Here is a 27196-nt window from a genome sequence, read left to right on the forward strand (position 1 = left end):
TCCCCCACTACTACTCACATTACCACGGTTAATCCTCTCCTTCCAATCTCCTGTCACAGACTGTCACTTACACTCACTCTGAAACACTAAAAATTCACCTACATTCAGAGCCGTCTTTATGGGAGGGCAAAGGGGGCACTTGCCCCAGGCCCCCACCTTGGAGGGGGGACCCACAAGGCTGCTGTATCTAAAGAAGTAACTTACATTGTTCACCAGACGTAAAATGCACCTTTTATGGCATGCTGCTGAGACTCTAAGCCTATTTTGTATTTGTTGTATACAGGTACATTCTGCTCTGCTTTCTGTGTTCACTGTGCCATTCATAGTTTGTGCAGTCGCCGAAGCACAACTCCTGTAGCATCCTCCTGTAGTGGAAGGGGTTCTAGAGAGAAGACACTGGACCATACATCGCAGGCCTCTGGCAAGCATATTGTTATGCTACCATGTGTTAATATCCCCACAAAAATATCAAGTACGAAAAATACAAGTACCAGAATCCTCAGAGCTAATTAACTTGTCACACCTGAAACAGAAATGCAGACCCGCCTGAAAAAACAAAGAAACTCAGCCTCCCTGAAGATTGATGAAGTCATGAAAACGAGCGTTAGGAGGAGAAGCTAAAGACTGGTAATAGAGCGCCCGTCTTCACATCTTTAAACATTGTTCCAGGAGTCCCGGGCTCACAAGGCAGTACAGCAGGGCCATCATGCCTTACATTGGAGAGCCACAACCATGGCTTTCCCCCTCCCCCCATCAAGGGGAAGATTTGTGCTATGGAGGGAGTTGTTTCCAGTCACCTGCCAGCAAAATCAAGTGTGAAAAATACAAGTACCAGAATCCTCAGAACTAATTAACTTGTCACACCTGAAACAGAAATGCAGACCCGCCTGAAAAAACAAAGAAACAGCCTCCCTGAAGATTGATGAAGTCATGAAAACGCGCGTTAGGAGGAGAAGCTAAAGACTGGTAACAGAGCGCCTGTCTTCACATCTTTAAACATTGTTCCAGGAGTACCGGGCTCACAAGACAGTACAGCAGGGTCATCATGCCTTACATTGGAGAGCCACAACCATGGCTTTCCCCCTCACCCCATCAAGGGGAAGATTTGTACTATGGAGGGAGTTGTTTCAAGTCACCTGCCAGCAAAATCAAGTGCGAAAAATACAAGTACCAGAATCCTCAGAGCTAATTAACTTGTCACACCTGAAACAGAAATGCAGACCCGCCTGAAAAAACAAAGAAACTCAGCCTCCCTGAAGATTGATGAAGTCATGAAAACGAGCGTTAGGAGGAGAAGCTAAAGACTGGTAACAGAGCGTCTTCCTTCACATCTTTAAACAAAATAAATGAGTGGCAGATATTATATTGGGCTGTTGTATTGAAAGAAAAAGGAGCTGCACGCTGCGTAGACACTATGAATGACTCGGTTGTTAGGCAGGATATTAAGATCTCCTTCACAATTGTGGCTATTTCTTTGTGGAAGAACAAGGTTGTTGCATTTGGTGCAGATGGAGGATATTATTTTAAGTGAGAATAAAGATTTGTTAGTATTAAAGATGGCTTTGAGGTGGAGTTTTTCTGGTTTGTTTTGTATGGGTGCAAGTTTGCCTCAGTATGGTTTTTGCCCCCTTTGGTTTCGGGTTTTCTTGTGTGTGCATTGCAGAAGCTACGTTTTCATTCAACCAACTGGCTTGTGATGTCGTAGACCTAGCAAATTTGATTTTGGCTATGGAATCCATGGAATCTTTGACTGGCAGGGATTTTGCTTTAAGAAGGTGAAAGAGGTGGAGTCATTAGGCAGATCAAGTTGTGGCAATTTAAGAGTTCCGTTGAGAAAAGTTTCTTTTTCGTTTGGTAGGTGAACATGGAGTCCAGTTGGTTTTTGAAGGTGTGTTGTTCGGGAAAGAATAAGGTTGAGGGATTGAAGAAAGTGATCAGATCAGAATAATGGTGGGATGGAGATGTTTGATAAATGTGTGCCATTGCTTAGGGTTGAGACACTTCCCTTTGTTGTAGGTGGGGGATGTACTATGTTGAAATCAAGTGGGTCAAGAAGGTTCAAGTAATATTTAACGTTAGATTTATACTGGCCATTAATCTACAGGCTGAAATTGCAGACAGCGAGGGTGGTGTTAGATGAGCGAAACCCTTTATTCGATTTGTGGGGTTTGGAAAAACTCCTACTTTGCCCTATAGCTATGATGGCAGTAGTCTCTACCATCAAATAATAAAGAAAACACATTCCTAGTCAGTCTCTGTCAAATCAAAATGGCCTATGCTAACAAAACCTAATGCCTGCCCTATCGCTTATACAAAAAATGTGCAATGGGGAATATGTATGCAAAGAAAGGTCAGTGTTGAAACAAAGAATCAAGATGTCAGAGTCAGCTCTCCTTCCCACGTTGGACAGCACGGAATAAGGCACCCCCCCCAAAGGCAGGATGACACACTCTGGCTCCGGTTGTCAAGAAGCAGTTCAAAACGTGGGTCAAGGCCCCCTTGGCCTTCCACGTCAAAGTCACTGGTTTTCCAATTCACCAAAATTCTTTAACAGTCCAATAAAAGAATCTCATCGGTCTCCCTCTGTCGGGCACAGACCTCTCAAAGCATAAAGTTCACATAGGTCTCTCTCTGTCGGGCTCGGACCCCTCAATCAACAAGTACCTAATTCAATGCAGATCTCCCTCAGCAGGGATCGGACCTCACAATCACAGCACTTGTAGGGGTTCCTTTCCTAAAGCTTAATTCACATTCGTTAGGGGTCCCCTTCCCCTAACTTATCACACTTCCGTTCTCCCTCAGTCGGGATCAGACCTTTTACTGTTGGTCGAAGACTTTCAAATGTGTGAGACTTTTACCATAGACCTCTGCAGGACCACTTCGATTTTCTCTTCAGCTCACACACTTATGTTATTTGCCCCAGTGTCTCTAGGTCTTAGTAGTTCAGTACCATAAGCACAACAGTTCAAAGAAATCTTTCTCTTCAAGCATTCACCTTTTCACTTTCCCTTTTGCCAGGGTTAATTTTGACCATTATGCATTTCAGAGTTCATTCACTTTGCGGCTTCAATTCATGAGTCAAAGTTAATACCACAGACTTGGCCTCGCCTCCCCAACTCTGTCCTTCACGCGGGTGGGTCACTAGCATCCATGTAACACAATGCAATCTTTTTGTCTGGGATTTGGCTCTGTCCTGGTTTTTCGGAGACAACAAGCTCCTGCAGGGAGCTTCAGGGTTTCCCAACCCTTCGCTCTATTCCCTCGATCGATCACTCTGCTCCAGTGAGTTCACCTTTTACCCAGAAGTTCTGCTCCTTCTTGTGTTCCACCCTTCTCCAATTCTCATGGGTCTACCTCAGTTGGGCTTGGACCCTTCCTTTAGCTTCTCACACAGGTCTCCCTCAGTCAGACTCAGACCTCTCCTTTAACTTCTCACACGGGTCTCCCTCAGTCGGGCTCGGACCCTCTCGCTTTGTACAAAAAAGTTCAATAAATAAATGTCTCTGGACTTCAAGTCCCACAGTGCAGCTTTCTTATTTGGCTCCCACTTCGCCGTTCCCCTTAATGGCATCCAGGCGGTTTTGGGAGTTTCAGAAGGTCTTAAGAGGATGTCTCTGAGGTCAGGGTCTCAACACCTGCCCCTCAAAGGCCTGGGTTTGTTTTGCCCAGAGTAGGAGCTCTGGTGTGGGCACTGCCAGGTAACCCCCAGCTGCCCCTGATTTGGCTCCTTAGAGTTAGAACTCCCGAGCCACACTGCAGCCTCCCCTGTACTCAAAAGGTCCAGCCATTAGGCAGTCCTCCTTCCTCCACGCCTTCCAGGGTCTATCCAGCTCAAATTCTCTCCTCCTGGCCTCTGTGCACCATCCAGCATCCCCAGCTCACTCAAAAAGTGTCTGTATGCTCCACCTTTTATATTGACTGGGAGGCTTAATAGGTTTTAGGTGGGAATGATTGAAAAGGGAGGCCTGGCCTCATTAGCGGGACAAAATGGTGACTGCCCATAGGGCTCCCTGGTGCATTGTTTCCTATGGGTAATCATTATAGCTCCCTTTTGCTTCTTCTTCGTCCCAGTGATTTGGTAAATGGGATTTCTAGAGTGGAGGTAGGAATTGTGGGAGTTGTAGTTTTCTAGAGAGGTGGTAAAAATATCATCAGAAGAAGGGGAACGATTTTGTTGTTTTGAGACATAGGGTGTTGTGTTTGTTCTCCTACATCTCCTTTGATGTTGGTACCTGTTGGAATTGGGGAGGGGGCAACGGGACAAGACTTACAACAACCTATAAAAGCAGAGGAAGTGTTGGCTAGGGGTGTGTTGTGAAGAGGGGGATACCACATCTTGCCATTGGATGTCTCACCCCCACTCCCAAAGGGCCCTTCACCCAGGTGATCCTCCTGCACTTGCCCAACTCCAGGGTCTGGATCCAAAGGCGATTGCCGTGCCCTGGCCACCTGAGCAAGAGCTCCCCAGGTTCTAGATAGTGAGACACCCTTTGGTTTCTCACACAAACCGCTGACCTGGCATTAACTAGAATGCTTTTAAAGTTGATGTATATGCTGTCTGGACAAAGGGTGTTGATAGTTGCAACATCCAGCTAAAAACTGGGATGCTTAAGGCTCTTGAGAGGGTCACAATTAGATGATAGAATCAGACATGCTGCAGAGACTACCAGATGGATGATTGGTGTTCTAGGCTAAGCAAGTGTCTGTGCGTTAATGTTACTATTTGGTCAAATGGGAGGTCAAGCCTCTATGTGAATAGCAGCCACACTGTCAGGAAGAAATTGCGTTCAGTGGTGCACCATATATGTGTGCAGGTATATGAATCACAGATATTGTGTAAGTCGCTAAGTTAGGAGCAGGCAACATTTTGTTCATAAAGCCCATGATGGCAGGCATGCTAAGTGGTCCAATGTTGCGGGTATGAGGAAATGATGTTGCACAATTCAGATGTTCACGTGGATTTGTGCAGGACACATGCAGGGTGAAGTCTTTTGCAGTAGATGTCAGGAGAATATGTTCCTCTTTTTGAGACTGTGGTTGTTTGAAACCATTCCAGGAGTGAGGTGGTTCTTTCCCCTGGTGTTGAAACGAAGGGAAAGTAATCCGTGCAGAGCTACCATGATAACTGGAGGCAACAGGCAGCCCAAAGCTGACTGTGGGGTGGGAAGGGCATACATCGGCGCCCCAGAGGTGCCAACATTAGGCACAGGAGTCTCCATCATGGCGGTGATAGAACCACACCACCTTGGCAGTTGTCGTAAGAGGATTTGGGGGCTCAAAAAGGGGAGGCATGAAATGGCTACAGAGAGGAAGTGGCACCTACTCTGTGCAGTGAAGACCAACAGGCTGCAGGCGAGGAAGCCCTGCAGCAAAGCAGAATGCTGAAGTTCGGGGCGAGCCTGTAGAGCATGCCAGTGGCCCCCAGGTCTCTGCAGCCCGCCTGAAACACCTAAGTAAGAAAAGGGGCAGTGAGCCAGAGTTGTCAGCAGCAGGTGAGAGTGGGGAGAAGTGAAGAGGAGGGTCTCTTGATCAGGTTGCAAACAAAGACAGATATGTTGGAGAAAACAAAGAAAGAGGCAGAAAGAAAGAGCTCCCAAATATCACATTGGCCGGCCAATATGAAAAAGAAGTCTGTTTCAGTATTTCAATACAAGACCATGGACAAAGTGTACTGCATTTTTGCAAAACATAGTACAATTGTTTATTTATTTATAAATTTGTATAGCGCACCTAACCCTGGGGGCATCTGGGCGCATTTCTTGGCAAATTGGGTACATGTTACAGCAACAAAGTTAGGAAAGTACAGTTACACAGAGAGGAATGCACTAGTCAAGTTACACAGACAGTTACACAGAAGGAACACCATTCAAGTTAATAACGGCTACAAATACAGTTGTAGATAGGTTTAAGGTGCAGTCTGACTAAGGGAAGGGTGTCAACATGTTAATCGTTTATCGTGTCAGTTGCAGAAAATCATTACTATGCAAAGAGCCACATTTTCAGGTTTTTTCCAAAGGTGCAGAAGGATGGTTTGGCTCTTAAAGACAGAGGCAGTGTGTTCCAGAAATTGGCAGCTACAACTGGGAAGCTACTACCATCTGATTTCTGCAGTCTGAATCTGGAGACAATTAGTAGTTGTGCCTGGGTGGAAAGTGTTGGTCTGTTAGATTGTTATTTGGTGAATTTGTTGGCAAGATATCTGGAAGCTGAATAGGACAGGCATTTGTGTGTCAGAGAATGGGTTTTGAAGGTGATTCGATCTTGCGCTGACAGCCAGTGGACATTTCGGTTTACAGCAGTAATGTGTTTTTTTTCTAGGAATATGGAGGGCGGCTCTTAGTGCATTATTTTGTATCACCTGTAGTTTTATTTTAATTGCTGTTGTTTGTGCCCGCATACAGGGCGTTACAGTAATCTAGTCTGGATAAAATGAGGGTTCTAGCCAGGGTGATGCAGTTGTCTGGCGTTAGGAAAGGTATAGAGGCATTAATAGGTTTAGAGGTATAAGCTGCAGCCGAGGCCGTGGCATTCACTTGTTTAGTGAGCGTAATGGCTGAGTCGAGGTAAACACCTAGGGTTTTCACTTCTTTAGATACTTTGATCGGGATATTGTCAATGGTGAAGTATTTGAACTGGTCGTCTAGTTTATTCAGACGGTTTTGCGTGCCTATGAGGAGTACCTCTGTTTTTTCATTGTTGAGGCATATATCGTGCATTGCCATCCAAGCCTGTATAGTTTGGGAAATTTTGTTTAGAGGTTTTGTGTCAGTTTCATAGTTCCTTGAGATAGGTATGAGGATTTGGGTGTCATCAGCGTAGTTGGTATAGGTGACGCCCAGCTCGTCCAGGTGGTCAAACAATGATTTTGTAAAGATGTTATAGAAAGTAGAGGAAACACAGGATCCTTGTGGGACTCCACAGGAAACTGGGGAATGCTCTGCTGCTGCAGTTGGGGAAAACTCTCATAGTACTATTGGGGGTGGAAGGATTGTACCCATTGTATGACTTTGGTAGAGAAATGAGCCGTAGAAGTGAGGTGTTTACATAGTATTTTGCGGTTGACTAGATCAAAGGCAACTGAGAGGTCTAATAAGAGAAGGATCACTAGGTTGCTCTCATCTTTAATCTCGTCCATTTGTATTTTTAGGTCAACTAATGCTGATTCAGTTCCGTGGTCCGGCCTGAATCCTGACTAGCGGAGACCAAGAAGGTTGTTATATTCTAGGTGGTTTCGTATTTGCAGGTAAGTTGCTCGGTTCAATATTTTAAGCAAGAAAAGTACTGTTCTTATAGGTCGATAGTTGGTGGGGATGTTAGGATCAAGTGTCGGTTTTTGTAAGCAAAGGGAGGAACCAGGAGTCTTTGAGGCTAGCTGGGGCGGTGCTGGATTCAAATGAGGCATATATCAAGGAAGTAAGGAATGGCAAAGGTTAACCACTGAGTCTTTGATAATCGTGGCTGAAAAGATATCGCCTTGGCATCTGGAGGGTTTGAGGCTCATGATGATTTTCGATACTTCAGGCATGGAAACTGAGGTGAATTCGAATTGTATGTTAGTTTTCAGTAAAGTATCAGATGGCATTGTTTTGTGTGCAAGGCACTAGATTGCACTTTTTAGATTCAATTTTAGATTGTAATAAGGCAATTTTGTCCAAAAGGGCTTTTTGTATATTTGTGCAGCAGGTGGTATCTTTACTGCAAGATTCTTGTGGTGGCACATGGTATTCTAATTCGCATAGAATAGTGAAGAGCTCTTTGGTTGCAGAACTAGCTTGAGCGATTCTATCATTGTAGGTGTCACTTTTCGTTTGGAGGATAGCTTGTTTGTAGTTTTTATGATACTACAGCAAAACTCTCTTTATTAGATACCAACATGTTTTTTTCCACTCTGTCTCGGCTATTCTTTTAGAATTACGCATACATTTGAGGTTAGGGGTATACCACATGTTGAGGTGATTGCATGGTTTGGCTTTGCGCATGCTCAAAGGGGCGACTTTATCAATGGCTACTAATAATGTTTGGTTGTAGAGCTCAACCACAGATGCTGGGTTTGAGCGAGAGTTGTGTGTGTAGCCAGTGATGGGGAGCATCAGAGGAAAATGTTTCTCAGCAGTGATGTTTCGTCTATTTCTGGTGAGGGCGGCAGGCACTTGGGTAGACGAGATATCTGTCAGAGGGTTCTGCTGGCTGGAGAAGGCTATGACATGAGGGTCAGTCCATGTATGTGGTGTGTTAGAGAGGATTTTAATGTTGCAGTCCAGGTCAGCTAGCCAATCCAGGGTTCTACCTTTCATATGGGTAGGGTTATTGACAAGGTGCAAGACGCCTAGTGCTGAAATAGAATTGGTTAGTGCTAAGGCATTCATATCTGAGGGATCATTAAGTCCTAGATTTAGGTCTCCCATCAGCATGATTTGTGAGCTTGGCTTTGTGTTGCAGGTGAGGAGTTGTATGACATCTTCTTTGAAGGTTGAGGTTGGCCCTGGGAGTATATAGATGAGGTGGAAGGTTAGGGTGGAGCAGGCGGAGAGTGAGATTTTGATGGAGAAGAGTTCCCCTGAAGGAAACGACTGAGTAGTTATTTCTCTAATGCCGAGTTGTTTACCCCTCCTCCCTTAGGACCAGTTCTATCTGTTCTAAAGATAGTGTAGTTTGCTGGTATGGCCAGGGAGAGAGTTGGCCCCGCTGCTGCGTGGAGCCATGCTTCAGTAATCGCTAAGAAGATCCCTAATGAGATGAGGGCTGCGATGTCCTAGGATCGATCTTGCGTTTATGAGTGCACCCTTAATGGTAGGCTTTTCACAGTTCTGTTTTCCTTTGGCCGGAAGTTTATTATTGGGGTTTGAAGTGTATGTTAGGCTGTGTACCAAATAATGCAGGGAGGTCTCCTGGTAGTTGACAAAAAAGACAACCTTGCACATGTTGTCCCTTCATGGGCACTAGAAAAATCATATAAGAACAGCATTATCGAAGCTAAAAAGAACTACTTCAATAATCAAATCGAAGCATCATCGAGTTCTACCAGCAAACTCTTTGGCATATTAAAATCTATTGACAAACCTCAGGCTCTGGCTCCCAATTTCAACCCTTCCCAACAGGAATGTGAAAGCACCCAGATAGCTTTTGCCAATAAAATCATCAAGACTAGAGAACGAATTGCATCTGCCCTCGAGACTAAGCCCCAACCTAACCCCTCAGTAAAACCAACAACTGACAAGGGGAAAGAGAAATTCCAATTCCAGCAAATATCTATCGATACCATGAAGAAAACACTGGCTTCAATGAAACCATCGTCATGTGCGGAAAATAAGCTTCCTCCCAAAATAATACTTGAACACTCGGACATTTTTGCTCTTTTATTCACGAAAATTGTAAACTCATCTTTCCGAGATAAAATAGTGCCGGAAAATATAAAAAAAAGTCACCATTACTCCTTTAGTAAAAAAAAACAACTTGACCAACGCGACCCTAATAATTTGAGGCCTATTACGAATTGCAATTTCACCCTTAAAATCATGGACAAAGTCGCTACAGCACAATTACAGGAATTCGTTGATAAAAACGAGTTACTACACACACAACAATCTGGTTTTAGAGCTGCACACAGCACTGAGACAGCAATGCTAGACCTCCAAACAAAAATGCTGGAAATCATGGACAAGGGCAAAACTGGCTTACTAGTGCTTTTAGACCTAAGTGCCGCGTTTGATCTGTTAGACCACCGACTTTTACAACAAGCACTAGCCAAAACTGCAAACTGTTCCAATGAAGCCATAAGCTGGCTCACCTCATTTCTTGAGAATAGAAGATCACGTGTTCATTGGGGAGACAAATTCTCAACCGAACACAACATCTCGTGCGGAGTTCCTCAGGGAGCTAGCCTGTCACCATTGCTATTTAATATCTACATTCGCCTTTTGTGTGAATTATTAGAACAACTCCAAGTGTTTTTCACTAACTACGCTGACGATACTCAGCTAGTTATGGAACTGAGCGGTGGTTATGCCAAGGACAGTATCACACTGAACATCCTCTACAACATGGGTGCACAACATACGGCCCGCGGGCCAGTTGCGGCCCGCCATGCTCTTTTGTCCGGCCCGCGAGGCACAAAGACTTTCCTAATGGAGGGCGGCCCGCGGCCGCCCTCCATTAGGAAAGTCTTTGTTGTCTTCCGGGCCGGACAAAACACTGGCCCTCATTGGCTCAGCACACACACGCACCACGTCGCTCCCACGAGCCACGTAATGCGCGTGTGCTGCACCAATGGAGGGCCAGCACTACGGCTGGCGTGGTCCATAAGGCTTGATGCCGGAAGGCATTTCAGCCTTGGACCACGCCAGCCGTAGTACGAGTCCAGCGTTCCAGCTTACCTGCCGCTTACCTGCCTGCCTTCCAGCACGTCTCCGGTAAGTGGTCTGTTTGTGTTTGTGTGTCGGGTCTGTTTTGCTTTGTTTGTGTCTGTATGTTGTGAGGGGGGGCCGGATGTGTGTCGGATGTGTCGGATGTGTGTCGGATGTTTGGATTTTAATGTTTTTTGTGTGTATGTTGAGATGCGGGGGGGGGTGTCGGATGTTTGGATTTGAATGTATTTTGTGTGTATGTTGAGATGCGGGGGTGGGGGGGTGTTGGATGTGTGTCGGATGTTTGGATTTTAATGTTGTTTGTGTGTATGTTGGGGTCGGGTCTGTATGGGTGCATGTTTATGTTTGTGTGTGTGCTGAGTTGGGGGGTGGGGGTTTGGGTCTGTATGTTTGCATGTTTGAGAGTGTGCTGAGTTGGGGGGTGGGGGTTCGGGTCTGGTTGGGTGCTTGTGTGTGTGTGTTGATTTGGGGGGTGGGGGTTTGGAGTTGGGGGGGTGGGGGGTTCGGGTCTGTATGGGTGCATGTTTGTGTGTGTGCTGATTTGGGGTGGGGGGTCGGGTCTGTATGGGTGCATGTTTGTGTGTGTGCTGAGTTGGGGGGTGGGGGTTTGGGTCTGTATGTTTGCATGTTTGAGAGTGTGCTGAGTTGGGGGGTGGGGGTTCGGGTCTGGTTGGGTGCTTGTGTGTGTGTGTTGATTTGGGGGGTGGGGGTTTGGAGTTGGGGGGGTGGGGGGTTCGGGTCTGTATGGGTGCATGTTTGTGTGTGTGCTGATTTGGGGTGGGGGGTCGGGTCTGTATGGGTGCATGTTTGTGTGTGTGCTGAGTTGGGGGGTGGGGGTTTGGGTCTGTATGTTTGCATGTTTGAGAGTGTGCTGAGTTGGGGGGTGGGGGTTCGGGTCTGGTTGGGTGCTTGTGTGTGTGTGCTGATTTGGGGGGTGGGGGTTTGGAGTTGGGGGGCGTGGGGGGTTCGGGTCTGTATGGGTGCATGTTTGTGTGTGTGTGCTGAGTTGGGGGGTGGGGGTTCGGGTCTGGTTGGGTGCTTGTGCGTGCTGATTTGGGGGGTGGGGGTTTGGAGTTGGGGGGTGGGGGTTCGGGTCTGTATGGGTTCATGTTTGTGTGTGTGCTGAGTTGGGGGTGGGGGGTTCGGGTCTGTGTGTGCTGATTTGGGGTGGGGGGTCGGGTCTGTATGGGTTCATGTTTGTGTGTGTGCTGATTTGGGGGGTGGGGGTTTGGAGTTGGGGGGGTGGGGGGTTCGGGTCTGTATGGGTGCATGTTTGTGTGTGTGCTGAGTTGGGGGTGGGGGGTCCGGGTCTGGTTGGGTGCTTGTACATGTGTGTGCTGATTTGGGGGGTGGGGGTTTGGAGTTGTGGGGGTTCGGGTCGGTATGGGTGCATGTTTGTGTGTGTGCTGAGTTGGGGGTGGGGGGTTTGGGTCTGTGTGTGTGCTGATTTGGGGTGGGGGGTCGGGTCTGTATGGGTGCATGTTTGTGTGTGTGCTGAGTTGGGGGGTGGGGGTTTGGGTCTGTATGTTTGCATGTTTGAGAGTGTGCTGAGTTGGGGGGTGGGGGTTCGGGTCCGGTTGGGTGCTTGTGTGTGCGTGCTGATTTGGGGGGTGGGGGTTTGGAGTTGGGGGGGTGGGGGGTTCGGGTCTGTATGGGTGCATGTTTGAGAGTGTGCTGAGTTGGGGGTGGGGGTTCGGGTCTGGTTGGGTGCTTGTGTGTGTGTTGATTTGGGGGTGGGGATTTGGAGTTGGGGGGGTGGGGGGTTCGGGTCTGTATGGGTGCATGTTTGTGTGTGTGCTGAGTTGGGGGGGTTTGGGTCTGTATGTTTGCATGTTTGAGAGTGTGCTGGGTGGGGGTTCGGGTCTGTGTGTGTGCTGATTTGGGGTGGGGGGTCGGGTCTGTATGGGTGCATGTTTGTGTGTGTGCTGAGTTGGGGGGTGGGGGTTTGGGTCTGTATGTTTGCATGTTTGAGAGTGTGCTGAGTTGGGGGGTGGGGGTTCGGGTCTGGTTGGGTGCTTGTGTGTGTGTGCTGATTTGGGGGGTGGGGGTTTGGAGTTGGGGGGGTTGGGGGGTTCGGGTCTGTATGGGTGCATGTTTGTGTGTGTGCTGAGTTGGGGGTGGGGGGTTCGGGTCTGTGTGTGTGCTGATTTGGGGTGGGGGGTCGGGTCTGTCTGGGTGCATATTTGTGTGTGTGCTGAGTTGGGGGGTGGGGGTTTGGGTCTGTATGTTTGCATGTTTGAGAGTGTGCTGAGTTGGGGGGTGGGGGTTCGGGTCTGGTTGGGTGCTTGTGTGTGTGTGTGTGCTGATTTGGGGGGTGGGGGTTTGGAGTTGGGGGGGTGGGGAGTTCGGGTCTGTATGGGTGCATGTTTGTGTGTGTGCTGAGTTGGGGGGTGGGGGTTTGGGTCTGTATGTTTGCATGTTTGAGAGTGTGCTGATTTGGGGGGTGGGGGTTTGGAGTTGGGGGGAGTGGGGGGTTCGGGTATGTATGGGTGCTGCATGTTTGTGTGTGTGCTGAGTTGGGGGGTGAGGTGGGCCAGGGTGAATAACATCAGAGACAACTGGCAGCCTTGCCTGGTGCCCTGTAGGATCACACAGGCAAGTGAAATGTGTTTGCCAGTGCGAACCCTGGCCACTGCCCTGATGTATAGCAACTGCACCCAGTGTGTAAATCCCGGGCCAAACCCAAATCGGCATCACCATGTAGCTCTGTTCCCATTTAGTGATGCTCTTTGGCATTCGCTGCAGTCCCCTAAAGATCATACTCCTAGGTCCAGAATTGTCCCTGGACATGGTATGATAGTAACAAATGTTTGCCCCCCACACCCACTTACTATCCCCTCTCCCTCTCCAGCACTATCTGAAATGTCGTCAGGCCTAGTACGATAAAAGCTTGTTTTGTGTTTTGTTCCTCTCCCTCCTTTCTCCTCCCCTCTCCCTCACCTTGTGTAATTCTCCGGCTCTACCAGAAATAAACTATCATAGCATATCATTAGAGATGTTGGGCCAGAGTGTCAAGGGTCAGCAGTGGGTGTGGTTATTTGTACATTCCTAATGCTTTGAAAATCGGCTGCAGCCTTTTCTAGTAAGGTCCTGGATGATGTCTGCTCCTGTAATTTTGCAACTAAACCTCGATCAAGCGTTTGAGACCCATTGAGTGTGGGTAATTGTTACCTTTCTACAACCCCATCAAGCATTGTTCAGGGGGATAGAAGCACAAGCAGAAACTATTTCTCTGGCGCTCCTGCCAGTTTTGCCCTGCCCAGGAAGAAACTGAGATCACTTTCTTTGTATGTTCACTAAAGTAATTGGTCATCCTGTGATAATTCCTTTCAAAAGCTCATAATTTGGCAACAGCTTGTGCTTTGAAATGTTATTTTTTAAAAAAAAGTATGTCCTCAATTTCCACCTTAATCTCAAACATAGCAGGTTGATATGCTATGCAGCCCGCTATTCCTCAAAGTATCCATCAATAAGTGCATGAAAAGGTATGCTGGCAAGGCTATGTTCTTTATCTGATCTTGTTCTTTTGTCGCTTCTAGGATTCTCCAAAAAGTATATAATTTATATATACTCTAGACTTGGACCGTCGTAGTGGGAGCATAACAGTGGATTTCGTATCTTTATCCAAAGATGTCCCTGCCAATGTTTAGTGCAGTAAAAAAAAGAAAGATTGACCAGGAGCACCGTCAATTTAAGGATGAGTGGACTGAGAAGTTTTTTTTCATCGAGTCCAAACCTGATGTGTACTCGTGTCTCATTTGTCTCTAACGCATAGCAGTCCCCAAGGAATATAATATCCACCGCCATTGTGAATCAAAACATTCACAATATAAGGATTTGCAGGGGGAAGCGAGAATTAAGAAAGCTGGGGAGCTAAAAACACAGCTGGCTAAGCAACAGGGTGTTTATGCCCAGAAAAAAAAAGAATCTGAATGTGCCACCTTTGCGAGTTATAAGGTTGCTCGGCTTATTGCAAGGTCAGCACGTCCTTTCACAGATGGGGATTTCGTTAAAGACTGCCTGATGGAGATTTGCGAGGCAGTGTGTAAAGAAAAAAAATATGTTTTTACAAATGTTCCCCTTTCACGTATGAGTATCCAGCGGCGTAATGTAGATATGGCTGACAATTGTTACAGCCAACTGAAAATGCAGTGTAAGGATGTCAAGTTCTTTTCAGCTGCCCTTGATGAGAGCACAGATGCAAGTGACACAGCCCAACTCTTAATTTTCATTCGGGGGGTCGATAATCAATGCAAAGTATTTCAAGAACTGGCTTCCCTGGTATCTTTGCATGGCAGGACTACTGGTGCTGACATTTGTAATGCCTTTCAAAAAGTCATTGATGATTTAAATTTGCCATGGGATGCGTTGGTAGGCGTGACGACTGATGGGGCGCCAGCCATGGTTGGGGAGCAAAATGGGTTTATTGGCTGCTTGAAAAGGCACTTAGGCGAGAAGGCTGTCCATTTAAAAAATTATCACTGCATAATCCACCAGGAGGCATTATGTGCAAAACATTTGAAATTCACTCAAGTGATGGACTTTGTTGTGAAAACGGTTAATTTTGTCCGTGCACGCTCTTTAAATCACCGATTGTTTCAGGCGTTTCTAGAAGAGGTACAGGCGAATTATGGTGATGTCCTATATCACACTGATGTTCGATGGCTTAGTCGTGGCAATGTGCTGAAGCGATTCTTTGCTTTACGGCACGAAATAAAAGCATTCCTTGATGAAAAGGGAATGGACACTTCTGTCATGCTAGATATTGATTGGGTAGCCGACTTTGCTTTTCTGACTGACCTGACAGGCCATTTCAATGATTTAAATTTACAGTTGCAAGGAAGCCAAAATCTCATATCGGATCTGTTTGAGGCAGTTTGTGCCTTTGAAATAAAGTTAAGGCTTCTGACAGCCCAACTGGAGAAAGGGATGCTGGCACACTACCCCGCATGTGCAGAGGTTTTCCCCCATGACAAGTATGGAGGGTGGTATCGGCATGTGAAGGTCCTGAAGGAACTGCAAAATGTTTTTGAGAATCGTTTCTTACAATTCAAATCCCAGCGAGCCTCTTTTAAACTTTTTGCAGACCCTTTCTCAGCTGATGTTGACAGTGTGCAACCTGAACTGCAACTGGAACTGATTGAACTTCAGTGCTGTAGTGCCCTCAAAAATAAGCACAGAGAGATGCCTTTATTAGTCTTCTATCAGTCTCTGGACACTGCGCAATTCCCCAATCTTTCACGGGAAGCATTAAAGATGGTTTCTATGTTTGGCAGTACTTACATTTGTGAGCAAGTTTTTTCACAAATGAAACTACATAAATCCAGCCTAAGGACAAGACTAACTGACCAACATCTCCATGCTATCCTGAGAGTAGGAACAACCTCACTGAAGCCCGAGATCCAGAAACTGACAGCTGAGAAACGCTGCAATGTTTCTCACTGATCAACTATGTCTGGTTCACTGTTTCATCCTGTATGATTTGGGGAAATGTATAGTACAACATGTAAGTTTTAAATACAAATAAAACGGTACACCTCCAAAAAGATGTTTTTTCCAACTGCCATAGTGTTTGGTTGGGGGTAAGGGGGCCCTGGGGCATAGTGTTTGCTTGGGGGTGATGGGGCCATGGGGCATAGTGTTTGCTTGGGTGTGAGGGGGCCATGGGGCATAGTGTTTGGTTGGGGGTGAGGGACATGGGGCATAGTGTTTGGTTGGGGGTGACGGACATGGGGCATAGGGTTTGGTTGGGGGTGACGGACATGGGGCATAGTGTTTGGTTGGGGGTAAGGGTGCCATGGGGCATAGTGTTTGGTTGGGGGTGAGGGGGTCATGGGGCATAATGTTTGGTTGGATGTGAGGGGGCCATGGGGCATAGTGTTTGGTTGGGGGTGAGGGACATGGGGCATAGTGTTTGGTTGGGGGTGAGGGGGACATGGGGCATAGTGTTTGGCTGGATGTGAGGGGGCCATGGGGCATAATGTTTGGTTGGATGTGAGGGGGCCATGGGGCATAATGTTTGGTTGGATGTGAGGGGGCCATGGGGCATAATGTTTGGTTGGATGTGAGGGGGCCATGGGGCATAGTGTTTGGTTGGGGGTGAGGGACATGGGGCATAGTGTTTGGTTGGGGGTGAGGGTGCCATGGGGCATAGTGTTTGGTTGGATGTGAGGGGGCCATGGGGCATAGTGCTTGGTTGGGGGTGAGGGACATGGGGCATATTGTTTGGTTGGGGGTGAGGGTGCCATGGGGCATAGTGTTTGGTTGGGGGTGAGGGACATGGGGCATAGTGTTTGGTTGGGGGTGAGGGTGCCATGGGGCATAGTGTTTGGTTGGGGGTGAGGGGGCCATGGGGCATAATGTTTGGTTGGATGTGAGGGGGCCATGGGGCATAGTGTTTGGTTGGGGGTGAGGGACATGGGGCATAGTGTTTGGTTGGGGGTGAGGGACATGGGGCATAGTGTTTGGTTGGGGGTGAGGGGGCCATGGGGCATAATGTTTGGTTGGGGGTGAGGGGGGCAAGGGGCATAATGTTTGGTTGGGGGTGAGGGGGCAAGGGGCATAGTGTTTGGTTGGGGGTGAGGGGGCCATGGGGCATAGTGTTTGGTTGGGGGTGAGGGACATGGGGCATAATGTTTGGTTGGGGGTGAGGGGGCCATGGGGCATAATGTTTGGTTGGGGGTGAAGGAGCCATGGGGCATAATGTTTGGTTGGGGGTGAGGGGGCCAAGGGGCATAGTGTTTGGTTGGGGGTGAGGGACATGGGGCATAGTGTTGCACTCCAAGAGTGAACCCAATAATAAAGCTAAAACAGGCACAGTTGGGAGATGTTCATCTTTGGATTTTTGAGGAAACCTGACTCAATGAAGGCCATACTCCTCTTGGGCAACCCAAATAGCAAACTGTAGCAGTCCAAAATAACGGCATGTCCAATCTAGGGTCAATAAAATATATATAAGTTAACTAAACATGCGAGATACAATAACTAAATAGAAATAAATTATAACAATGGAAAATGTGTAGTACAAAATGTAAGTTTGAAATGCAAATAAAAATCGTTACCCCTCAAAAACATTCTTTTTCCATGTGTTTAGTAGAAATTGGGGGTTTAAAAAGCCTCCTGCCACACCCCGCCTACCGCCCCGCCCACATTTACTTTTCGGCCCACTATAGCCCTCATGTAAGGTACTTTCGGCCCTCTGTCAAAATCAGTTGTGCACCCCTGCTCTACAAGAACATCGAAGTGTGGATGAACAACAACTGGATGTGCCTGAATAGCAATAAAACTGAGTTGATGGTATTTGGATCCTCTCAGGCGCGCGCCAAACTGACATCCGACTACAAGGCATTTCAAATCAAGGAATCCCACATCGAAGTAGCTGATAAGGTCAAAACACTTGGTATGACTCTCGAAGCTTCACTCAACGCTGATGCTCAAGATTGTACGTCACCAAGACCTGCAATTACTACATTAGACTACTCAAGGCAATTAGACCTCTCCTTAATGAAAAGAATTGTGCCACCATTGCCAGAGCTACCATCCTATCACGTTTGGACTATGGTAACGCACTCCTTGCTGGCACCAGCAAGCAAAACCTACAAAAGTACCAACTGATTCAAAATCAGGCGATAAGAATCATCAAACAAAAATCCAAGAGAGATCACATTAGCGATTTCAGACGTGACCTGCACTGGTTAAAAATGGAAGACTGTGTACAATTCAAGTCCCTGTGTCTAACCCACAAATGCCTTTATGGAAAAGCACCCACCTACCTTAAGACTAAACTTACACCCTACATCCCGACCAGAACATTAAGATCCGAAGCTAAGGGCTTGATAACAACTACTAAATTCAAAAAAGAACTAGGTCTAGGAAGAGCTTTCCCTACCCGCGCGGCAACCCTCTGGAACAATCTTCTGACATGTCTCAGACTGGAAACTAATCTCCATGTTTTCCGCAAAAAACTTAAAACTCTGCTCTTCAAGTAATCCCAGATTAGAACCCTCGCCACCTACTGCTAACTTCCTTATGTGTCAACCTGTCACGTCCAATGTACGATCCTCTTTTGTGTCTCTGTCTCCTCGTATGCGCCCCGATGCTTGCGAGCGGTCGGCGCTCTACAAATAAACAAATAAATAAGTTCATGGATCTCAGCACATCAAGTCTTGTGAACTAATCACGAGTGGGGCCTGTGAGAAACCTGAAGGTGTCTCACCCGCTAGTCCCTGGGGATCTCTCATCCAGGTGGCCAGGACACAGTCATTTCTATTGGATCCAGTTCCTGGAGGTGGACCAGTGCAGGAGGATCACCTGATGAGGGGTCTTCGGGGTGTGGAAGTGGGACACCTGTAACACCTTTTCCCCATCCTAACATGTAGGTTACCTAGAAGCTCAAAATCTCCCCTTTCCCCGACACAAACACTTTCTCACTGGCAGTTCATCGTGAGTGGCAATGGACAAACACCAGAGCCGTTTACCTGACATGTCCCAACACCCTGGTCAGGCAAGGTCAGGTCACTACCAATCATTACACACACATAACTCCCATCACACTTCCCCAGACGGATAAAAGGCGGAGCACGAAAGCACACTCTGAGCGAGGAAGAGCACACGAGGAAGCAGCAGTTCCAAGATGGCGATTTAACACAAGGAGAAACGCGGCAAGACCAAAGAGGTTTATAAGAAGGGAAGGGCCCTTGACCCCCAGAAACCGCTACTTTCACAAGTTTTGGAAAATGAGCAGCCTAAGACCGGGAGCTGACGCTGATCTATCCGACACGGTGCATGTAAAAGCAGCACAGCCGGTGAGTCAGAGAAACCCATGCAGAATCAGCTAGTGTTTGAACCAAGGTTGCAGCAGCAACATTGTATGAAGAAATCCACAAAGAACAGTGTTTGAAGTGCATGTGATGAGAGGCGCGAAGGAGTGAATGTACTTTGAAAAAGCCAAATAAGATAGTGGATAAATAGTGGTCCGGCGCCACATGTGTGCTCATTTAAAGGTCTTTCTAAGATATCCAACTGAATGGCAACTGCATTGCAAAAAGGGGTGGACTGGCCTATAGGGAAGTCTGAAGATCTCCCGGTAGGCCTCTGCACCGTAGGCCTCTTTTGTGTGGCATTTTGTCGGATATATCTGTTATATCCTCTTCCACTTGTGAAGAGTCCGATTCCCTGTCCTCCTCCTCCTCCTCCTCCTCACCTCTGATTTTCCGATGTAATGCAAGCTTCGGATTATCCTGAGTTCGAGTCTTCCCCCTTTTTTTTTTTGCAGATAAGGACGACCGTGAAAGGACGCCACAGTGACACCCAATGGGTGAACTGTGGCTACCCTCCTCAGCCGTTAAACAGTGGGGAAAAAGCCAGAGGCATAAAAAACCCGAAAGAGGTATGCTTCTGCTGAAGAGATGAGTGGATCAGGAAATTCCAGGGATGGTAAAACTTTGGTGTATAACCAGCAGTAGAAAGTCTGAGTACCACGGGTTAAGTGTTCGGGTAGCAACAATACAATTCAGGAAGAGGCAGGCAATCCGTAGGACAGGCAGGAGTCGGTACACTAGAAGTACAAGAAAACGCCAATAGGGATGAGGCAAGGCAGTCCGTTGAACAGAAGGAGGTCGATACACAGAATGGCAAGGCTGAAGGATAAAGGCGAAAGGGGCGGAGAGGAAAGGAATGAAAGAAAGCAAGTCTGAGGGAAAAAAACACAAGACTGCAGGAAGGGACCGGAGGAAGATGGGAGCGGAAAGTAGAAGGAGGAAGGACGAGGATCCGGAGGCGAGAGGATAAGCTGGAAATTCAGAAAGGGAGGACGGGGAGCTAGGAGACGGTAAAGAGACAAAACACTGAGGAGCGAAGTGTAAGGAGTACGGCAGCGCAGGCGATCAGAGAAACTGTTCGTTGCAACGCATCCGACACCGGAAGTGAGTGGCTAAAGAACCGGCGGCGGAATGCGTAGAAAAAAAGACTAGACTCGTACTCTGCGCTTCGTCGTACGTAAAGGAACCAGCAATGGAGGACGCAGCTTCCATTTAGCCCAAAGCCGCCAGGTTCCCTGAGGTGTGACACATTTCCACATTTCCTCATAGGAAAAGAGTTAGGCTTATTGAAAATTTGTAATTTGGGGCCACCTTGGAAATTATTTCAAGGGCCTCTTTTGGGTCCCAGTCCACCCCTGATTGTCAAAAAGGAACTTTGTATCGAAGTGGTCCTGCGACGGGTTGAGCTAAACCCTGTGCACACTCGAATGTCTTCGATAAGTATAAGGTGAATTACAATTGGTCCGAGCCCTGCTGAGGGAGGCTGATTGAATGTGAAGAACAGATCTGAGCCCTGCTGAGGGGGATCAGGGGTGAACCGTGAGTCACCGGTGAAGGAATACTTTTGAAATCGTAAAATAAAGGGATCTGAGCCCGAGTGAGGGGGATACAGGGAGAGACACCCAAATCATATAATTAGAAGAAGTAAAGAACTTTCTTTTTTGTTTTGTACATCAGACCCTTTGAATTAAGAGACTTTGATGGAAAAAAGACTCGAGCACAGAAGGCCCTGATGCTGGAGTTGGAACTGTATCCTCGTGTCAAGGAAGCCAGATTGTGTGCTTGGCTCGAGTGAACTGCCTTGCCCTGTGCTGAAAACGTGGGGAAGGGAGGCCAACAGCCCGAACATCCTGACTTATCATTTTGTGAACGCTTCTTTCTTTTTCATGAACATTCCCCCACACCATTTGTAAATTAGGTGTAAGGATTGGCAATAGGTTTTTTAGTATAGGCCCTTTTATTTTGACAAGACTCCACTAAGACATTCTTTTTTATTTTATGGTCGTAGCTTGCTCCCATCTTAGATTTAGGTTTAAATAGGAGTTCACACCCCTTTGAAAGTACAATAAACACCCTTGAACTGTGGTCACTTGTGTCTGTCTTACGTTGATACCATGCCTCCCTTGCAGGCCTAACCTCATAATTAAACTTGTTCCAGAGACAAGTAAAGCCAAGTCAGGTTCACAGCGAGACCGGGACGTGTGCCGAGTCGCACCGCACCTCATGGTGGTTGCCATGGCGCCTGGGCTCCCAGTGGGGACCACACGTACCGGCATCCTTCTCTGAATGCCAAGCTCAAGAGTATGACATCACATGCCCTATGGCACAACGACATGACATCACTTACCACAAAGAAGTGTGATGCTGAAAACCGACAGCTCAATATAGGACCCGGCTGTTTTTTTTGTACCTGCTTATTCTCGGTTTTGAACATGGATCTGGACTGGACCTGGACTTCTCTGCACTACCCTTATTAGTTCTGGTAATTTGTGTCTCTTGCTCACCCAATACCTGAACCTTGGCTTGTCCCAGGATTAGCATTTCGTTTTTCCTCTGGATTGTTTGCATGGAACATTGGACTGTTTTGGATGCACTTGGGACTCTGAGACTCATCCTGGATTCTCTGCTGTCATCCAGACTTTTGCACTACACAAACTTTGGATCCCCTAGTTGTGCCTTTGTTCCGTCCGGAAAAGACCCATCTCCCACACCGTTTCTCTACTCCTTCCAGGCTCAGATTGGCCGATAGGGAAACAGGGCAATGCGCGAACCAAAAACACAAAATGCTAGTGTGGCCCGTTTTTTTGGTCAAAGTGGGCCACTTTTTAGGCCCATGTGGGCCAGTTTGATAAGTTACTTCACCATGTGGCTAATAGTTTTGACCAGTCTTACAGAATGAATATCCTTTAAAGTGCTCAATTTGCATCACATTTTATTAAAAATCTCCCCTCGTGTACTACCCAAACAGTCTGTCACAAAAGGAATGAATTGCCATTTGCAACTGTGGGCCTCTTTCATTGGTGCCCGAGCCAATTTTACGCCCCAGTCCCACCCTGACTCCTTCCCAACTTTTACTCCATTTCTGTTAGCTGCACCCTTGTGCACAGAGGTGAGATCCCTCACTGTTGTCCTTCGCTCTTCTCCTTTCCTTGTGCCGTTCTCTTCTTCCTCTCAGGAGAGTGCTCCTCACCGGCCTGGCATAGGATTCCCCCTTCCTTCTGGATCCCTCCGTCTTTGGTGCCTACTACAACAGTCCATGTAGGGTGATGATATATACATACACTAAGGCCTCATTATGAGTACGGAAAAAATGCTGGTAATTCCGGTTCCGGAATTTTTACGGACTGGGTTACTCGAGTTGGCTGGTAGGGGCATTGATCTACCGGCAGGCCTGACCTGCCAGTAGATCAGGCCCCTACTGGTAGATAATTCACTGAAGCACCAGCACCATTAACATTGGTTCCAGTGCTTCAGTGGTTCCATGGAATCATGTGGGACTCCATGGGAATGGGAACTTACCGTTCCTCCGCCGCCCGTAATATCCTGGTAATATTGGGATATCGAGCGCCGGAAACAGTAAACTGAGGTTGCCGTTAAGCCGCCGGTACTACCGGCACCTTACTGGCAACCTCTTAATGAAGCCTTAAGTGTAGTAGTAGCTGAATCAGTTGACACCTGTGTAACCCATGCTTTTTGTTTGCAGGCTGCGAAAGAGCTTGGCCATATTCCTTCCAACATTTTGGCTGAGCCCTCGGCACCTGTGTTGTGATTTCCTCCAGGTATGGTGCTCTCAGAAGCAGGGCTGAAGTCGATGGTACACGTGGGTGGACGGAGTCCCCCCACATTTTTCAGAGGGCACCTTGATATGCTAATTTCTGGTGGCACCGCTTTCAATTGGTATGTTAATGAGTCCCCCCTTTTATTGTAGGACTTGACCCCTGCTCTGATCAGTCCAAAGTGCTGCCTGCCTGAGAAGTCACGATGTATCAGCATTGCTTTCTGACATGCATGAGGAAGGCTTCTATACTAAAAACGGACAAATTGAGGGCTACACATATAGATGAAATGTTGCGCTATTGGGACACAGAAAGGGTCAATTAATCTATGTGTACAGACCATTCAAATAAAGAATGTGTTGAATGTGCAATGAGTGAGAAGAGCATCCACACTCTCGTTTATATGTTTGCGACTTGTAGCAGGTACGGAGTATGCCGTGCCCGCATAAGAAGCCTTTGTTTATGCCATTAATTATTCATTCGATTATGAACCACATGTTCACCTTAAAGAGGACAGTTAAGAGAAGAACATTTTGCTATTTCAACAGTAGACAAACATACATCACAACTTGTTAACGAAGCATCACATGTCAGAGGAATGATCCCCACTGCTTTTACTTTTATTTATGATAAAAAATGCAATTAAAACTATAGTAACAAAACACTTTTGATTGATGTTCTGAATGTTGACAAATTTCATATACGAGAGTTCAGTGCCAGTCCAGAGAATCAGACTGCATACACGTTTGTGTTAGTATCAAATCAATTACCCTCTCCTAAACACAAACAAGTACACTAACCTACATGGAAACTCATGAAGAATTTCATAAATAAATACGCGAATGTATGAGAACAAACTTTAAAAATGTGCCAAAAATCTACTTAATATCAAACAAACTGTTACGGTATATTGTTAATTATAACATACAAAATTAAAACGATCTAATAGAAAAGGTAGGGAACCAATACCAAATGCATCTATATTGTATCAGGTAATTATCATGCTTGACAGTATTTAATCAGCTGAAGTACATTTGCTGGTCAGAAACATTCTACTCTTTTGTCCTGGAGCCAAAGCACTTGAAAACATAACTTCTAGTGTCCCCTTAACATATTTGTGTTGGAATACATTCAGTGGCACTTTCTGAGGGACTACTGTACAACCCTATAATTTGTCACAGCAGGGATCAGCCGAGAAGGCCTACAGCTGTGTAGCAGAGGGACCAGGGCCAAGTGTGATTAGATTTGACTTTAGTAAAAGCTACCACATTCAATGACACAATTGATGGGCATCAAAGGTCTCTTTCCCTCTAACTCATGCATCAGCAGCCATGTGCTTGCCAATTTCAATCTATCTGTGAACAGGATGGACACCGAGAGTAATAACTGACACTATCTATTTTAATTAAGCAAATATTTACCTGCTCCTGTACATCGTCAGACTCTGAATTAAGCAACTGAATGAAGATGGGGACAGCGCCAGTCTCAATCACTACTTTGGTGTGCAGGAAGGTTCCGGAAGCAATATTTGTCAAAGCCCAAGCAGCTTCAAACTAGCCAGGGGAAAAACAAACATTGAACAATACAGTGTTAACAAAAGCAACAAAAAGATATGACTGGTGCCTGTGCTTTACAAGAGGCAATTTTGTATGTCATTGTGTAGTTACTTTCCCATAAATAAGCGTCTATTCTCTTTGCTTTTACATTTTTACATAACTGTCATGATTTCAAATATTAACGATCATGATTCCACATCCCAAACACAAGGATCAATAATCACATGAGATATAGCAAGAAAGAATTCCAGTCAGAGATAATAAACGATTTATATTTACAGACTAATGGTTTATCAATTAGGTTAATTTTGTCAGAGTATGCAAGCACCCAGCCATTTCCATTTCAAATGAATGCATTAATGTAGGTTCTAAATTAATCTGTGTTGAGTGGTGACATCATGGCTGAAATTACAGACTTGGCAACGTAGATTGCATTGGTTAGAAAACTCCTCTAGATTCTCATCCACCAAGCTGTGCTTGAACATCACTGAGACACGCAGAGGTTTCTCACAAAAGCCAGCGCTGCCCCACCAGCAGCTAAACAAGTCATTGAAGAGGCTGGTCAACGAGCATGTGGATAACGCATGGATGACCCTTAAGAAAAGAATGTACGGACCGCTGTTCACCAACGTGGACTATGTCCCCGCCAAACATACCATGCACTCCCAAAAAGACAACTTCCGCTTGTTCTGAACCTGCTCCTCCTGCCAATGCCATTCATCCTTCCTCCCCTTGGTGCCTCACAAGATCACCACCAACGATGCTATGGTTTATGGACTAGTCAATGTTGTGGGTCTCTGGCTACTACAGAGCCTCGCTAGAAATACACACGAAGAGGTGGTTATGTGATGCTGGCACTGCCGCCCATGCCCGGGTGCATCCCATATTTACTCAACATAGTGACGTAGGGCGTACCCTGTCACCAGGGGCATCCTATGTCCCAGAATCCCCACCTTACATAAGAAACAATCATAAATGAACAGTACAGTGAACCTGGTACCCATGGCCTCATTGGAGCAACTCACTCCATCACATGGTCCTCAAAGCACCCTGGTGGCGTTTGCTCATGTCTTCTCGGGTACCAATATATTGCTGGTCCATCCAGCAGGAGGCCTGGAGCGGTGCAGCCTATCGCTCTCCCTATATCATTTCTGAGTCCAGCTGGGGCAGTGATCCAAGTTCAGACCTTCTCAGCTGTCACCAAGGAGCATTGTTTCTTGGTGTTAGTCTAAGACTGGTCTCATAGGGTATACACTGCTTGTGTTGGGGACTTGGTGTGTGCACTAGCACTGTGCCCCTGCTTCCCATGGGACATCTTTTAGCCTTTTCACGCGCATCTCCTTGGCATGGACCGTTTCCTGGATCACATAAAGTCTCTCTGGATCCAGCCTCACTAGTCCCCTCAACCCATGATCAGGGATCAGTGACTGCCCTTTATATCCCAGAAATGCTTTTGCTGGGACAACCCCAGTTGTGGCATGTGGTGTGGTCTGATATGCCATGAGAAAAAGTCAGCGCCTTGCGCAATTGTTGATCCTTATCCAGGGCAATGCGGAATGCATTTTTGAGCATTCTCATGAAGCGCTTTGCATCACCATTGGCATTGATACGTCGGTGTTCAATCCCATAGAATGCCAAGAAGTGCTCAAACTCTCAGCCCCATTCATTGTCCGATCAGATGGATTCTGGGAACCGATGGGCAGCAAAAAGCTTCTCCAGGATTGGCATAAGTGCATCGGCGGCCGTGGATGCCACTAAGCACCCCTCTGGGTATCGGGGGAACTGGTCGAGTACAACTAAGAAATGGCAAGACTGCTGCACTGTTCCAAAACCAACCCTCAGAGCCTTCCATGGGTCTATGGCTCTTGCAGATAATGCTATGGTAGGGTTCTTTCACAACAGATCTAGCCGCTTGGCACCAGACGCAGAGGCACAGAGCGTCGTCAACAGTTTGTCCACCAGCCCCGGGAACAACACCTTCTCGCAAAGCTGAGCCTTCGTCTTTCTGGCCCCTGGTTCCTCACATGTGCTAGGTCCATAACTCGCTCTTGCAATTGCCGAGAGGTGACCAACTGGGACCCACGCAACAGTACGCCTTTGAGACCGACAGAAAATTAACCTCTCATCTTCCACAGCCCTTGAAGAAATGGCTGAGATTCCTGTGTGTTATGTTGTGCACCCATCAGAAACGTCTTTCACTGGCCTGCCTGCAACTCAGCAAGGAGATCCTGCAGCCCTTTGTTACGTTGTGTGGCTTCCGCGACATCCGCCAGGGACATAGACTGTGGGATGACCAACCTCGTGATCGTACACACAAAACCCTCCACATCCCGGTCCACTTCTTTTGCTACATTGGGAGGTTGGATTGGCTAGTGTAACCGATAATCATCAGGAATAAGAACCACCCCACTCTGAACAGCAGAGTCACCCTGCATCCTTAGTGCTGCAACAGCCATTGTTCCAGCTGGATGTGGGGGTGCCGCGCAGACCCAGGCAAAATAGGGACCAGTGGTTTAATGATGTGGACATTTTATCCTAGATACACACCTCTCTATTTCTCTACTACTCCAGCCATTACTATTCCTTTTAATACAAACCGCATTGGCCAGATCGTGACACAGGGGCACGTACCCCAGTTAAACAAACATTAAATGACACTGTTTCATGCCAATGCAGTGACA

At 46.9% G+C, this 27196-nt stretch overlaps 1 protein-coding gene across 4 annotated transcripts in view; it reads right to left on the bottom strand.

The window, feature by feature from the left end:
• KPNA5 (karyopherin subunit alpha 5) overlaps positions 1 to 27196 on the bottom strand; it is a 594400-nt gene that overhangs the window by 323907 nt on the left and 243297 nt on the right. For all 4 annotated transcript variants that reach the window (XM_069606642.1, XM_069606645.1, XM_069606643.1 and 1 more), the window contains one exon: positions 24381 to 24512. In XM_069606642.1, coding sequence (XP_069462743.1) covers positions 24381 to 24512 — 132 coding nt within the window. The remainder of the gene's footprint in view (positions 1 to 24380; positions 24513 to 27196) is intronic.

Source organism: Ambystoma mexicanum, chromosome 4p (genome assembly GCF_040938575.1).
Source record: "Ambystoma mexicanum isolate Mex_15411 chromosome 4p, UKY_AmexF1_1, whole genome shotgun sequence".
Taxonomy (NCBI): domain Eukaryota; kingdom Metazoa; phylum Chordata; class Amphibia; order Caudata; family Ambystomatidae; genus Ambystoma; species Ambystoma mexicanum.